The sequence below is a fragment of the Diadema setosum genome, chromosome 20, assembly GCF_964275005.1.
Source record: "Diadema setosum chromosome 20, eeDiaSeto1, whole genome shotgun sequence".
NCBI classification, from domain to species: domain Eukaryota; kingdom Metazoa; phylum Echinodermata; class Echinoidea; order Diadematoida; family Diadematidae; genus Diadema; species Diadema setosum.
Window position 1 is genome coordinate 3,150,075 of NC_092704.1, and position 13,979 is coordinate 3,164,053.

General features: G+C 39.7%; 1 protein-coding gene across 1 annotated transcript; it reads left to right on the forward strand.

Moving 5' to 3' along the window:
* The first annotated feature begins 1,135 nt into the window (after positions 1-1,135).
* Positions 1,136-13,005, forward strand: LOC140243919 (bcl-2-like protein 1). The gene is made up of 2 exons (XM_072323590.1): positions 1,136-1,745; positions 12,516-13,005. Exons 1-2 carry the CDS (start codon positions 1,293-1,295, stop codon positions 12,639-12,641), a joined length of 579 nt encoding a protein of 192 aa, XP_072179691.1. The 5' UTR covers positions 1,136-1,292; the 3' UTR covers positions 12,642-13,005.
* The last annotated feature ends 974 nt before the right edge of the window (positions 13,006-13,979 follow it).

Sequence of the window (13,979 nt, forward strand, 5' to 3'; positions counted from 1 at the left end):
ATATGAAACAAATAAAAAAAAAAAAACTTCCACGCACGTGCTGTTGTAAGAGATGTCTTGATCAAAATAATTTTGTGGAGGGATTTGCTAAACATTTTCATGTCAAACCTATCTCTACAGCATGGTATGCTTTCTTACTTTTCGTGCTTACTATAACAGCTGTTCCAATAAGACAAATCTCCCAATACTAATATATTACAACAAGCGTTTATTTTCAAAAAAAAAAAAAAGAAGTTTCATGGTCACTGTTCAAAAGTCAATCAAGTGTGGTGCGACCTTAATAGGAGAGTATGTCATTTGAACTAAATGTAATACGTGACAATATTACGTTTGTCTATGTTTAGAGTCAAACTTTTCGTGGGAATTTCTGTCCATGTGAGTCACAGATATACAGTAGTAGCTCATTAGCTTGTAAGTTTTTTATGCTCTCAACAGTTTGAGATATTTAGTCACACTTTCACTGGATGGGGGGGGGGGGGGGGGGGCGAGGGGAGGGGATGGCTTACCGGCTCCGTGGGCAACTATATTATTTAAAGGGGGGTTTGAAGTTCTCTCATTCTGCGAGTGGCTAAATGAACTGGGAGAGAAGGAACATGTCTACTCGTATATTCTTTTTCTCTATTTTTGCTAAGTATCAAAAAGCTTTGCATTTACTATTGCTTTAATATGAGAGCGTTGGTCGATATATTAATGATTTATTTTTAAGTTGTTCTGTAAGCATAATGGTACAGCCTGATGCAGTGGCACATGTGTGTATTCGGTGCTTTCCCGTGAAATCCGCAAACTCCCGAGTTTTGCATAGCTAGCCACCAGGGCATCATGACTGTGTACGAAGTATTTCCCGCGAGAGCGAGACGGGGAGCTTCCAGTGTATAAAAAGCGAGCGATTTTTATCGTGCGGTGTGCATTAGAAGCCTTCGACCGACGAGATACTACAGTACAGTGCGCGGATATACACGAACTTATCGTGATCACAGCATGCCCACAAATACACGTGTTTGTGTGATGCCGAGGTTGTAGTTTTGCCGAAGCGCGAAGCATGCTGCATTACCGGGATTAGAAAATCGTATTCTGATCATCACTGCGCAGTTTTGTTGTTTTATCAGGAGGAGGCATACTAGATCCGACTAAACTTGCAACCTAGGTCTACGGTACCTTCACACCCGTGGAAATCCCGATTCCTGGAGTTCAGTACACCGAAGTTATCGATTTGTTGCTGAGGCGAACATCTGCGCTTTGTCAAGAGAGAAAGAAAAGGCTCCGCAGAAAGGAAGGCAGGAGAACGATTGAAGATGCCGGGCGTGAGTACGGCAAGTGTTGTGGCGGATTTTGTGCGCTATCGTTTAGAGAGCAGCGGAGTGGACATCGACATCAATGACTTTCCGAACCCAGCCTTGAACGAAAACGTCCCTCAAGATCTCCACGAAGCAATCGTGAATCTTTCTGAACGATTCATGATACAATACGGAGATACCTTCAGCGGTATGCAAAAGCAGCTAGGGCTTGCCACCGCAGATGTGACGGTGAACTCGATAATTTCGACGTTCTCCGCCGTGGCGGAGGAAATGTTCCTCGATACAGTGATATCGTGGGGACGAATTATCGCGTTTCTGGCCTTTGGGGGGTCTTTGTGCGTTTGGAGCTCCGAGAAACGAATTCCCCAGGCAAGCAGACGAGTTCAACAGCTCATGACTTCGTACATCGACTCACACCTCAGGACATGGATTTTGGAAAATGGGGGATGGGTAAGAAGATAGCTCTCACTCTCAGTAGACACAAGGAGCTTCAAACACATGTGTTTGAAGCTCCTTGGTAGACATCTCATTGCAAGTGTCATTTTTTTTTCTTTGCCCCCCCCCCCTTTTTTTAAAGGTGCATCTAGTCCCGGTAGTGTAGAGGGCGCTGTTGATGATACTGCCGATCACCATTAGCATTAATTGATACCAAGATTACCAAAGTTGAGCTGTCATCAAGAGTAAAGTGCGTAGTATTAATTCTAGGTGTTGCTATTAAAGTAACGTTGCCTTCGTTGTCTTCTCTGCGCATCGCGCAGTCTGTAGTGCCAGGGTGCGTGCATATGTGCTTGTTATTTTGACATCACAAAAGAAGTTTGCTAGAGCTGACATCCCCCTCAGCCGAATCATGAGCCGAACTGTGATCGGACCATGGATGTATACAGTGAATCGGACTTCTTCGGACTCGGGGAAGTGGGCCACAGCGTATTCGCTAAAGAGGAGTCGATAGCGTAGGTCTTTATAGGAAACTTGCACCGTGCGCCCGCGTACGCATTTGACTTAAACACCGCGACCATGCACCTATAATTCTTCTATAGTAAACAACCCTGTGTGCAACAGGCCTTGTAGTTGTACAGGGTGCCTGTTTGCGACAGGGGCCGTTGCATTCATTGATGAAAAGGCCCAATCAGCTTAGGTGTCACTACCCATTGATAAGTTTTAACTTGCGAGTATTCTCCTGCATGTGACCAAGAGATCGGTCTGTATCTGGTCGTCGGGGATATGTGTCGCAGACACTACATCTGGCTTCACAAGATACGGAGGAGAGTCGTAAATGTCAAAAAATGATAAAAAAAAACTCCTCTGGACAGACAGATTTTTCTGTCTCTGCTTGTAAAGATTGTTGTCTAAAGTGGGACTATAAGCTAAGCTCACACCTTGATGTTAGCTGGAGTGTTATAGTTGTCTATTGATGAATGAAATTGGAAACTGCGCCAGCCACAAATAGGCACCTTGCTGAAAACAGCTGAGTATCGAGTATTTTTTATCAAAACAAAAAGATTTAAAAAAAAGAATGACCTGATAATGGGTCGAATGCACGATTATAACAAACCAGCAATTGCGTGTAAGCAACTGCTTCAAGCACAAGCTTGTCTAGATTCTATAGTAAAACTAAAAGATCTAGCTCAAGCAATTTCTTATGCATAACCTTTTGCTTTTGCTTGTAATTGCTTGTCCTACAAAAGCAATTGCTTCGTTTTAAACAAAAGGGACGTCATGCCTGTGGGAACGCAAGAACAAAGGCGGGGTTTGAGAGCATGTATTTGAAAGGGTGTGTGTGTGTGCAGAAACATTTCATGGTCAACATGACTGTATACATAGCAGAAGAGCTATGATATGAAATGACACTTATAAAATGCAAACACACAGATGCTAACACACAGATGCTCACACACACATTCACGTACATGGCTGATTCCCATCACTGCTTAATCCCAAATTACAGCAGTCCAGGAAACCTGCTCATGAGGCCTGCTCCCCCGTACGAGCGATCCTCGGCCTCACGAGGCCTCCGGAGAGCCTCATGACGCTCCTGGGGAGAGAGACTCGTGAAGCTCCCTGTTCACTTTTTATTCATCTCACATCTGACATATAAATTGTCGCAACTTTGCACAGTGATTTTTTGTTACACACACATGTCCACTATCCATGATGAAAAGAAGAAAAAATTCTGTCTTTTTTTTTTTACAACAATCAAGTTTTAATCAACCGATGCACAGCGACCCATCGAAACACGGGCGCTAGCGGGTTCGGTCAATGCAAGGCTGCCGCACCTAGCGGCCTGATCCGACTAAATATTTTTGTGCTTTTTTCTGCGGCTCTCACCTCTCCGCGCACAAATCAGCCTCTTGAAGCTGACATCTTTTTACAAAAATTCATAACTAGAAAAATCACATCAGTACTAACCTGATCTTGTGCATATATTCCAAATTACTATTCCATGCTGATAGAGTAGGTGGGTACTCCAGTTTGTTAGCAAACTAATCACTTCGTATGTATGACGGGTTCGCTTTCTTCATGAATTCCGCCGTCCGCTAACCTTTGGGCGCTTTTTTTCTGGAATCCTGCAACGTGACGTCACATCACGCATCCAGCACATACAGACAGCGCGCAAGCTGTGAGATTTTCAGAGCGAGCTTGCGCACGCTCCAGAGGATACAGTATCCTCCGGTGCGTGCGCAAGCTCGCTCTGAAAATTTCACAGCTTGCACGCTGTCTGTCCTGGATGCATGATGTACTGTGGTGATGTGATGTGACGTCGCGTCGCGGGATGATTATATAAAGAAAATGTAAAGAAAATTCAACGTATTTTCACTTTTTTTGCATAATAAAAGAGTACTTGACTTGCCTCTTTCAAAAGGCAATGGGAATAATATTACCCATAACATGTCAGTAACGAGTCAAGGGAATGTGTATTTTTTCAAAAGATGAAATTTTGTGAAATTCTCTTGATATTTTCCTTATATTGTTGTACACATGTGACATCATACACTGCAGTAGTCTTCTCATCCAGTGGTGACTGTACAAAAACTTCAAAAATTCATAACTTTTGAGTGGATGTGGTCTATTAATATTGCGACATTCCCTCAATCCTTATGTTAATGAAGGTGAACTTGTCCTTTAAGCAGTTGCTTGTGCTTGCTAGCAAAAGTTTTTCCCCCCAAGCAATTGCTTGTTTTTATGCATACAGATTCAAGCAAAAGGCTAGCACAAGAAATTGCTATTATCGGGTCCAATATATCCTATCAATTGTCTATTTTTCTGTGGCAAACCATATGTCCCTAATTTAAACTGCAAACCTTTCTCCCCCTAACCATATATAAACCCTTGTTTGATCGATCCAATAGAATTGAATTTCCTTACCGATATGGCAAGAGCTTTCGAATTTCTTCTCACATACTGTATATATCTCAAAACGTGATTGAGCACAAGAGCGTGCAAGTTGTGCGCGGCATTTATCAGTGGCGGTACAAGTAGGTGTTTGTGGGCGATGGTGTAAGCAAGGGTGTAAGTAAGTGAAAGATGTACCCAACTGTATTATGTGCAAGCATGTGTGTGTGTGTGTGTGCATGTGTGTGAGAGAGAGAGAGAGAGTGCGTGTTGTACCTGTACGTGTATGTGTGTGAAATTGAACTAGCGAAAGCTGGTGTCACAAATGTAGGTCAAGCGTTCAAGAGTGCTCTGCTTTGACATTCCAGCAATGAACTGTGCTTTGGAAGTTTCCAATTTCCCTAGCTGCATATTTGTGGTTACAGCTGTTTATTCAAACTTGTTCACCATGGATAGGCAGGGGTTACCTTTGCCTTGTGGGTAGGTCAATGCCTAGTCTTGCATCCAGATGCTTGTTCACAGTATCATACTGTACACGTAGTTGTGATAAACGAAGTATACCTTACAAACTCATGGATACAGGTTTTGTTTCACAGAAAGGAACCAACATCCCCCCCCCCCCACCACCAAAAGAAAAAAAAAATCCAATAGAATAACGATGACAACACTCAGAGACAGAATGAAATTTGACAATGTTAACAGACTGAAAGTGTTGAACTGACGGTGAAGTTCAAATGTTATAACTTGTACATCAAGACATTAGACAACAAAGGTTAAGATGTCATGTTTGGGAATATACTGTACATACCAGGGAAGGATAAGGTCAGTTTTAGAGAAATATGGTAGAGAAAGCCAAGGATTTTGAAAACAGTAAAATCTGACCCTTTGTATAATACTGTTGCATTTCTATGTCACTATCAATCACTGGGAAAGTACTAACCACAGTATGTAGGCCCTAATATGATTACCCGGTAACACATTGGGATGGACCTTTGGGCATACATTGTAACTACTGGTAGTGTTTATGTATTGTAACATAGAAACATACGCATTTTGCTCAGTCGAGGGGAAGGTGCATTCCAATGACAATGTCTTTTGTTAACTTTATCAGTGTATGACATGCTATCACTGGAAGAGTGTTGGTTTGGAAGGTTTTTGTAGGCATGTTAATTTAATCTGAAGAAAGTAGGACAATTATAATGAAATATATAATGGGACATTTTATTTTTTTTTCTCTCAAAACTTAATTTGAAGTGTTTCCTCCCATATAATATACCTTCAATTTGACACTGCTTTATATTTTACCTCTTTACATGTACATATTGTATAATGTTTAAAGTCATGACATTTTGTTACATACAAAATTTTGTAAAATTCTGTTATACATTGAATTTCATGAGATTCAAGATTCGCACAATTCAAATGCATGGAAAAGTTTTTGTCTTATACACTATACGAATGCCTGTAACAATTTGCAGCAGATACGTTGTATCCTGCCGCAAAAAAAAAAAAGACTATTGGCTCAAATCCACAAACATTGATATCATGAAATCTGTTTTGTTGTTGTTGTTTTTTTTTTTTACAATGTAGTCCCTTTAAGATTGAGAGAATTACAAAACAATCATACTCAGAAGGACAAACAGTTGGGATGAATGTAGTAATGGTTTACAGGCCTCAAATCTCATTGGATTTGGGTCATGGCCACTTTAAATTTGACTTCTCATATTTGTGGAGGAGGCATCACTGCCAGTAGGGGGCATCAAGGCCAAAAAAGATTTACGTTTTAAAGGGACAATACAGTACTGGTTGAGGTGGGGATTCATATTTTCCGAAGTCAGATAATGAGAAACCTCTTATGAAATATGAAAGAGCATACAGTAATTTTAAGGATCAACGTTTATTTGATGAAAATTGGTTTTCAAATAGCTGAGATATCCCCCAAAAAAGTGATAATAATAAAAGGTGACAGGCCATGCCTTTAATTAGGATCTCTTTGTTTCACCCTGTTTTTTGATATCTCAGCTATTTCAAAACTCATTTTCATCAAATAAACTTTTGATACCCCTTAGAATTGCATGCTCTTTGACATCTCATAGAGTGGTTTCTTAATATCTCGCAAAACGTTAAAAGCTAAATCCTCATGTCAGCCAGAACTGTACACACCCTTTAAAGGTATGGTATGCATACTATTGGTTGAGGTGAGGTTTCGGCTTTAAACTTTTTTGCGAGACACTGGTACTGGTACCCAGAAACCACTTTATGAATGTTAAAGAGCATACAATTCTAAGAGGAATTCAAAGTTTATTTCATGAAAATCAGTTTTGAAATGGCTGAGATATCCAAAAACAAAGTAGTCCTATTAAAAGGTGGGACCCACCAATTCTATACCATGACTTTAAAGGGATGGTATAGTATTGGTGAAGATGAGGATTAAGAAACCACTAAATGAAATGTTTCAGAGCGTACCAATCTAAGAGGAATTCAAAGTTTGATGAAAATCAGTTTCGAAAACAAAGCAATCCTAATAAAAGTTGGGTGCCACCTTTTATTAGGATCGCTTTGCTTTCAATTTCTCAGCCATTCCACAACCAATTTTCACCAAATAAACACTGAATTCTTCTTAGAATGACTGTACCTGCTCCTTCTCATTTCATAAGAGGTTTCTCACTATCTCATCAAAAAAGTTTGAAACCTGAAGCCAGGTCTCAACCAAAACTATACCATCCTTTTAAAGGAGAAAATTGAAGGTGATAGTGATACAGAGACTGCTGTAGTAGGCTGCTGTTGAATCCCATTCTAGATATTTATAACTGGAAGAGGAACTGCCCATCAATTTTGTGATTTATTAAATTTGCCATCGTGGAGGACAGTAATGGATGGAGAAATATATATACGACTGTAGCATGTACTTGTGCATGTTGCATTTATGTCAGGATTGGACTTGATATTTCCACTTATTTTCAAATTCATGGAAAGCACCAGTTGCTTGAAATTTGTGAAAATAAAAACCCTGCAAAATAATGTAAAACGAGGAATGTTCGCACGCATTTTTAATTCAGCGAATTTGCGAGAGCCAGGATTCGCGAAATTAAAATGCCCGCAAAGGTTCTTACCTACATTATATGCATTGAATGCCAGTGGCAATTTGCGAAAATTTCATGCCACGAAAAAAGCCGTCGGCTCCAATTCGCTAAAATTTCATGCCGCAAATATATCGTGTTTTACAGCATGTGGTGTTTATAGAGGATATTAGTGCCTAATTCAGAGACTACTAGTACTTGTGTTATGAAGGTGTGCCAGTGTACACTCCTGTGTGTGGTTGAGTGAAATCAAGTCAACAGTCTTCTGTATGGGTAGGGTGGCGTGAGAAAGGCAAACAATATGCCTGGAATTGATGAATATTGTCAAAGCAATGTATAGTCAGGTATGAATATGACTATTGTCTTTTTTTTTCCTCCAGTGAGCTGTGCACGAACTACAAATTGTGATGTAGTGTGATCAAACAAAATTGCAGGCAAAGGCAATATTGCAAAATACAAAAATATACTGAATATTTATCAAGCATTGGCTTATTATTCATGACAAAGGGCGAAAAATCCCAAAGAACTAAAGAACAACAACAAGAAGAAACAGAACCTACAATGTGCACTTCCTGTAATGACAACTTGAAGGGTCATATCAATCATAATTAGGCCCGTTCACAAACAACGAAAATCGAAATTTCAATCGCGATCCAAATTTCGATTTTTTTTTCGACCGTTCATACACAGGGAAAAATCGCACTTCGCAGCAAGGAAAGAACGATCAGTGGCCAAACTGCGCATGCGCGAAACTTGCATGACCGAAGACTGACCCCGCCCGCAGTCCCAATAGAGTTTCGCACGCGCTACGAACGATGGGATTAAAGATACCGATTTCCGAATCTCGATCGCGCTCACACACACGACGCTTGGCAAAATAATCGCGATTATTCTGAAAAATCGCACTAATAGTGCGAGTTGGATCGCGATAAGGATCGCGGTAATTAGTGAGATTTTTCTGTCCACACTGGAAAAAATTTCGAAATTTTGATCGCGATAAGAAAATCGATTTTTAAATCGCACTTTTTCCCTTGTGTGTGAACGGGCCTAATGATTCACCAAAGGAAATCATTATGGACTGGTCTAAAAACCGTGAAAGACTATTTTGAGGAAAGAAAGAAAGGATGAATTTGGTATTTCACAATCATAGTTCTCATGAATATTCAGTAGAAACAGTTTGTGTGATGCCACAAAAGATTTATTTTTTAAAAATCATGATATACTGGCCTGAAAACCACATCATATTTCTGATATTTTGCTCTTCACTTCACTTTTTCATAAGAGCAGCATTCCTGGCATTTTAAAGAGAAAATGAAGCTTTTTATTCTCTTGTTTGTGAGCAAAAATCAGTATTATTCAGAGACCACAAACCGAACACACCCTGCTTCAAGTCAAAAGGTTAGGATTGTGACCTGCAGCAGATATTATGTGACATTCTGCACAGCACTAGTTTCACCAGGACAACACATTCTTGCTGTCATATAGGTGCATTGACATGATCAGTTTAATATTTTGTTGTTGTTTGTGGAATGTCACACTATGCATCATACTGTAGCCTCACAGTGTTCATGTGTTGGGTTCATGTTTAAAATTTGATGCTATAAAACATTAAATAACATGAACAAGTACATACAGTGTAAAAGCCCACATGTACACTATGTACATCATACTGGTACATTCTCCTACAACTTGTGTGTGTATCCCAATGCCTTATTCCTGTTACTTTTCTGTCATATTTTTTAATCACATTTATGCACATAATGTTTATCCTGTAGGCCTATTATATAATTTTTGTGTCAAGATCTTCTTGTGATATTTTTGTGCACAACAGGCTCATCTTCGTATACATATGCAAGAATCAACAGACAGTATTTGTTGTACATGTATGCATGCAGTACATTGTACATAATTTCCAACAAACATAATTTGGAGACAAAACTGAAGTTGTTTTGTTTTTAGAGTTGAATTATGTGTACCATTAATGCTATTTTTATCACGGAGGTTTCCATTTCCAACCTCAACACAAATCAATAGTTTTGTGAATTAATTCCATTCATCAGCGGGTAGCTACGGTAGACAAAAATGATACAGAGAAGCTATTAAAAATGAAAGTAAACAACTCCCGGAGGTTTTTACTCTATACTATCACAGTAAACATGCCACATGAAAAGGTCATGTAATAGTCACTAACTATTACAGAATTCCTAAAATTAGATAAACGAAGGACATATTGACTACCTCAATTAGAATGGAAAAAGGGGAGATATTCAATGGGGTGGGGTGGGGGGGGGAGCAAACATGATTTATGAACTATTTTCTTGGCGATTAAAGTTCTTGCCAGCAGTAGAGAATAACATGCTTTTGTCATTGTCACATGCTTGATGATTTTATAAACAACAGGTCTTATGACTACACTGTATGTCTGTAGGAGTAAATCTTTAATATCAATGGATGCATAGCCAACAAACAGAAAATCCCTCAGATTGTTTTTTTTTTTTTTTTTTTTGCCTGAAGAGATGCACAAGTATTGCGCAATCAATTGCATCATGGAAAAGTGTGATAATGTTGAGTTTGATGATGTGGCTGACCATACGGGGAAATTCGTTGGCTAGTGGGAAAAAACTATGAGTCATGTGACTGGGAAAGCATGATGACAGGAGCGGAGAATGTGATTCAGTGTAAATTTCATGTTGCTGGTGAGCACAGTATAAGTTCCATATTCATGAGGTAAAGTGATAGGTGATATTACATGACATTCGGCTTGTAGAGCAAGCCCATGATGTGTTGCAGTACAAAAATGTATGTACAATGTAGCTAAAGCCAAAATTAGTGAGTACTCACTTGATCTGCAAAGTTCCTGCAGTTAGTGGAGGCATCATGCCTGTATGGTGTCACACCATTGCGTATTTTTCATTAGGTTTAAAAGAGAAACTGAGATAGAATTATGTAAATTTACAAAGAGATAATGAAAGGCTTAAGATAATTTGCCCTTGCACACTCATCCACACTTACCCTACGCCTCCCCCCCCCCCAAATGAAATTAACGTGTAGGCCCTATGACCTGTTTCGTGTTGTTTCGTGTTGTCTTATTGGGGGGGGGGGGGAGACACAGTGCTTGTACCAAATACATACATGTACCTAATTCATACTATAATCGCATCTTGACATTAGCAGTGGCCTGGTGGCCCAGGCCACTAAAATTCGTGCCGGGCCACCAAATTTGTCTTTTGATGGCCTGATTGGGCAACTAAGATTAAAGGGTGTGTACAGTTCTGGTCTAGGTGAGGATTTAGCTTTCAACGTTTTGAGAGATATTCAGAATCCACCCTAAGAGATGTCAAAGAGCATGCAGTTCTAAGGGGTATCAAAAGTTTATTTGATGAAAATCGGTTTTGAAATGGCTGAGATATCCAAAAACAAGGTGAAACAAAGAGATCCTAATAAAAGGTGTGGCCTGTAGTCCTTATCACTTTTTTTGGATATCTCAGCCATTTGAAAACCAATTTTCATCAAATAAACGTTGAATACTTCTTAAAATTACATGCTCTTTCATATTTCACAAGAGGTTTCTCATTATCTCACTTAGGAATGTTCAAAACATGAATCCCCACCTCAGCCAGTACTGTACAGCCCCTTTAAAATTGGATTGGAACTTTTGCTTTTATTTTGGACCACTACATATCTTTTTTGGGTCACCAAACTTCAGATTAAAAGATTTTAGTGGCCCAAATGGACCACTAGACAAAACACGTTGTCAAGACCTGTGCAATGCATATTTTAAGGGAGGGAGTTGACCCATTTGTCATGGCTACCATGACAGGCACAAGTGTGTTTGTGTCACAACATTGTATTAAAAAGCTGACAATGTCTCTATAAAGGGGCTAACGTGGGAGTGAAGTGGCTAATTTGGGGTAATAAGAGCCCAGCATTCTATGATAATCTGGATGAATCATACTTCTAGCTTGTCTGGGAATGATAGATTGGCATGCTTTTCTTTGAATTGCGCGGAAGGGTCAGTTTGTAATTCTCTTGGCATCCTGCCCGAAAAAAAAAAAAAAATACACAAAATACACAAGGGATGGGGGTGGGGGGGGGGTGGAGGGGTAGGAGAAGGATGAACTGGACACTGGTGACTAATACTTTCTGTCTGGGGTCTTGTCTCTTTATTTATTGCAATGTGCCCAGTGACCAGAGCTTGGTGATGGCGACGGTTGGCCTACATGCATATTGATTGATCCCCAAGATCAGTCTTTGCTTTATTTTTGCTTGTCTACCGATCTGTTTTTATTTTACTTTGTGATGCACTGCAAAAGGGGATATTTTTGCGCAAGTAATTTTTCACTCTCTGCAGAGTAAGATCAATTTTGTATGTATTTAATTCCATGGTATCAAGACATTACATAATGATACATATGATCAGCAAAAAATATTTGCATGCTTTTATTTTCGCACTAATTTCTGGTTAGGCGAAATGGGTGAAAATTAACACTTTCACATTATGTCTGTCTTTTACCATTAGTACAAATCTTGGGTTGCCTTAACTCTGTAGTACATCTCTTTAGTCTCTTTCCTATTATGTAGGCTTAAAGTTGATATCTATTTTGTTTTTGCTTGATCTTCCAAGTATAAATGCTTTTTCTTCTTTTCGTCTTTTTTTTTGTTGTAAGGAATACTCTGACATTGATGCATCGCTCAGTCCAGTCTACAGATTACTGTGTAATGATTTAACAGCATTATTACAGTCTATTAGCAACCACAAATTGACATACTTCAAATCTCATTGTCCTCTCTTGTCTTGTGATCTCCCCAGGAGGGACTGATTGAATTCTACCAGGACTGGTCGAGGGACTCCACTGGAGCGTGGAGCGGGAAGCAACTGGCAACCATGGCAACGCTGGGACTCCTTAAGGTCGGCTCCTTCTTCTTCCGGCCTTGAGGTGCAGTCCAAGGTTTCCCTGCTGATTATGAACGGTTGCCATTGACATGACAGTATAAGTGCAGTGAAATGTCTTTCCACGTGAGCATTGTTTTCATCACATGACACCAGTTAGTATTTGTATAGCTCTTTGGTATTTGGAAGCAAAAGGACACTGAGTACAAGGATGTTTAACAGTATGATAGTAGCGCTTTTGGCTCTCTCGGCTGATGCTGTTGTTTGACTGTCCTTGCCAACAGGTTTAGAAATTGAGCATGAGGAAATTGAATATATTATCTACCTGTAAATATGATAATAATCATAATGATAAAGGGTATTTGCAATACCCCTTCATAACTTCCTTAATGTGTAATTAATGTTTTCCTTCTAGCCCGTACAATTTCCTGTTCAGCATCAGGGGGTGTGTATGAGCACTCTCCTAAAGCGAACTGTACCGTACCGTACCCACGCCAGAGGAGCGCTCGAACACTCCTAAAGTGTACTGTACCGTACTGTACCGAGCCAAAAGTGGACCACTTCCCAATGTGCTCCAAAAGCGTACCAAAGCGTACCAAAAGTTTGTCGTTAAGCATGCGCGTATCATGCGCATACTTCACAATGCAAAAACATAATTCTCTTTGTTCGGGACAGGTGTAAGTAGTTCAAGCACCAGGTGGATGACATTCTTGCTACAAAAATGCATGACCTTTTCTAAAAGTAACTCGTGAGGTACGCTTTCTCAACAGAGCGCTCGAACGCTCCAAAACTGGCACAGTTCGGCACGGTACGCTTTGGTTCAGTTCGCTTTGGTTCACTTTAGAGCATTCGAACGCACCCCAAGTGTACGATGCTAGTGATCTCCCAAGTTCAAATTTCTACTAAATATTCACTGGTTATCATGATGGTGTTAAAGGACAAGTTCACCTTCATAAACATAAGGATTGAGAGAATGCAGCGATATTAGTAGAACACATAAGTGAAAGTTTGAGGAAAATTGGACAATCGATGCAAAAGTTATGAATTTTGAGAATTTTTGTGTTTGAATCGCTGGATGAGGAGACTAGTAAGGCTCGTGATGTCATATGAGTACAACAGTATAAAGAAAATGTAATGAAGATTCAACATATTTTCTCTTTTTTCGCATAATAAAAGAGCACTTGACTTGCCTCTTTCTAAAGGCAATGGGAATAATATTACCCATAACATATGTAAGTAATGAGTCGAGGGAATGTGTACTTTTTTCAAAAGATGAGTTTCCTTATACTGTTTGTACGCATGTGACATCATGCACTGCAGTAGTCTTCTCATCCAGCGGTGACTGCACAAAAACTTCAAAAATTCATAACTTTTGAACGGATT

Bases quoted from the DNA above. Each gene is read 5' to 3' on its own strand.
- LOC140243919 (XM_072323590.1), top strand. From the start codon at position 1,293: ATGCCGGGCGTGAGTACGGCAAGTGTTGTGGCGGATTTTGTGCGCTAT. The intron at 1,746-12,515 runs GTAAGAAGATAG...TGATCTCCCCAG, and splicing joins TTTTGGAAAATGGGGGATGG to GAGGGACTGATTGAATTCTA.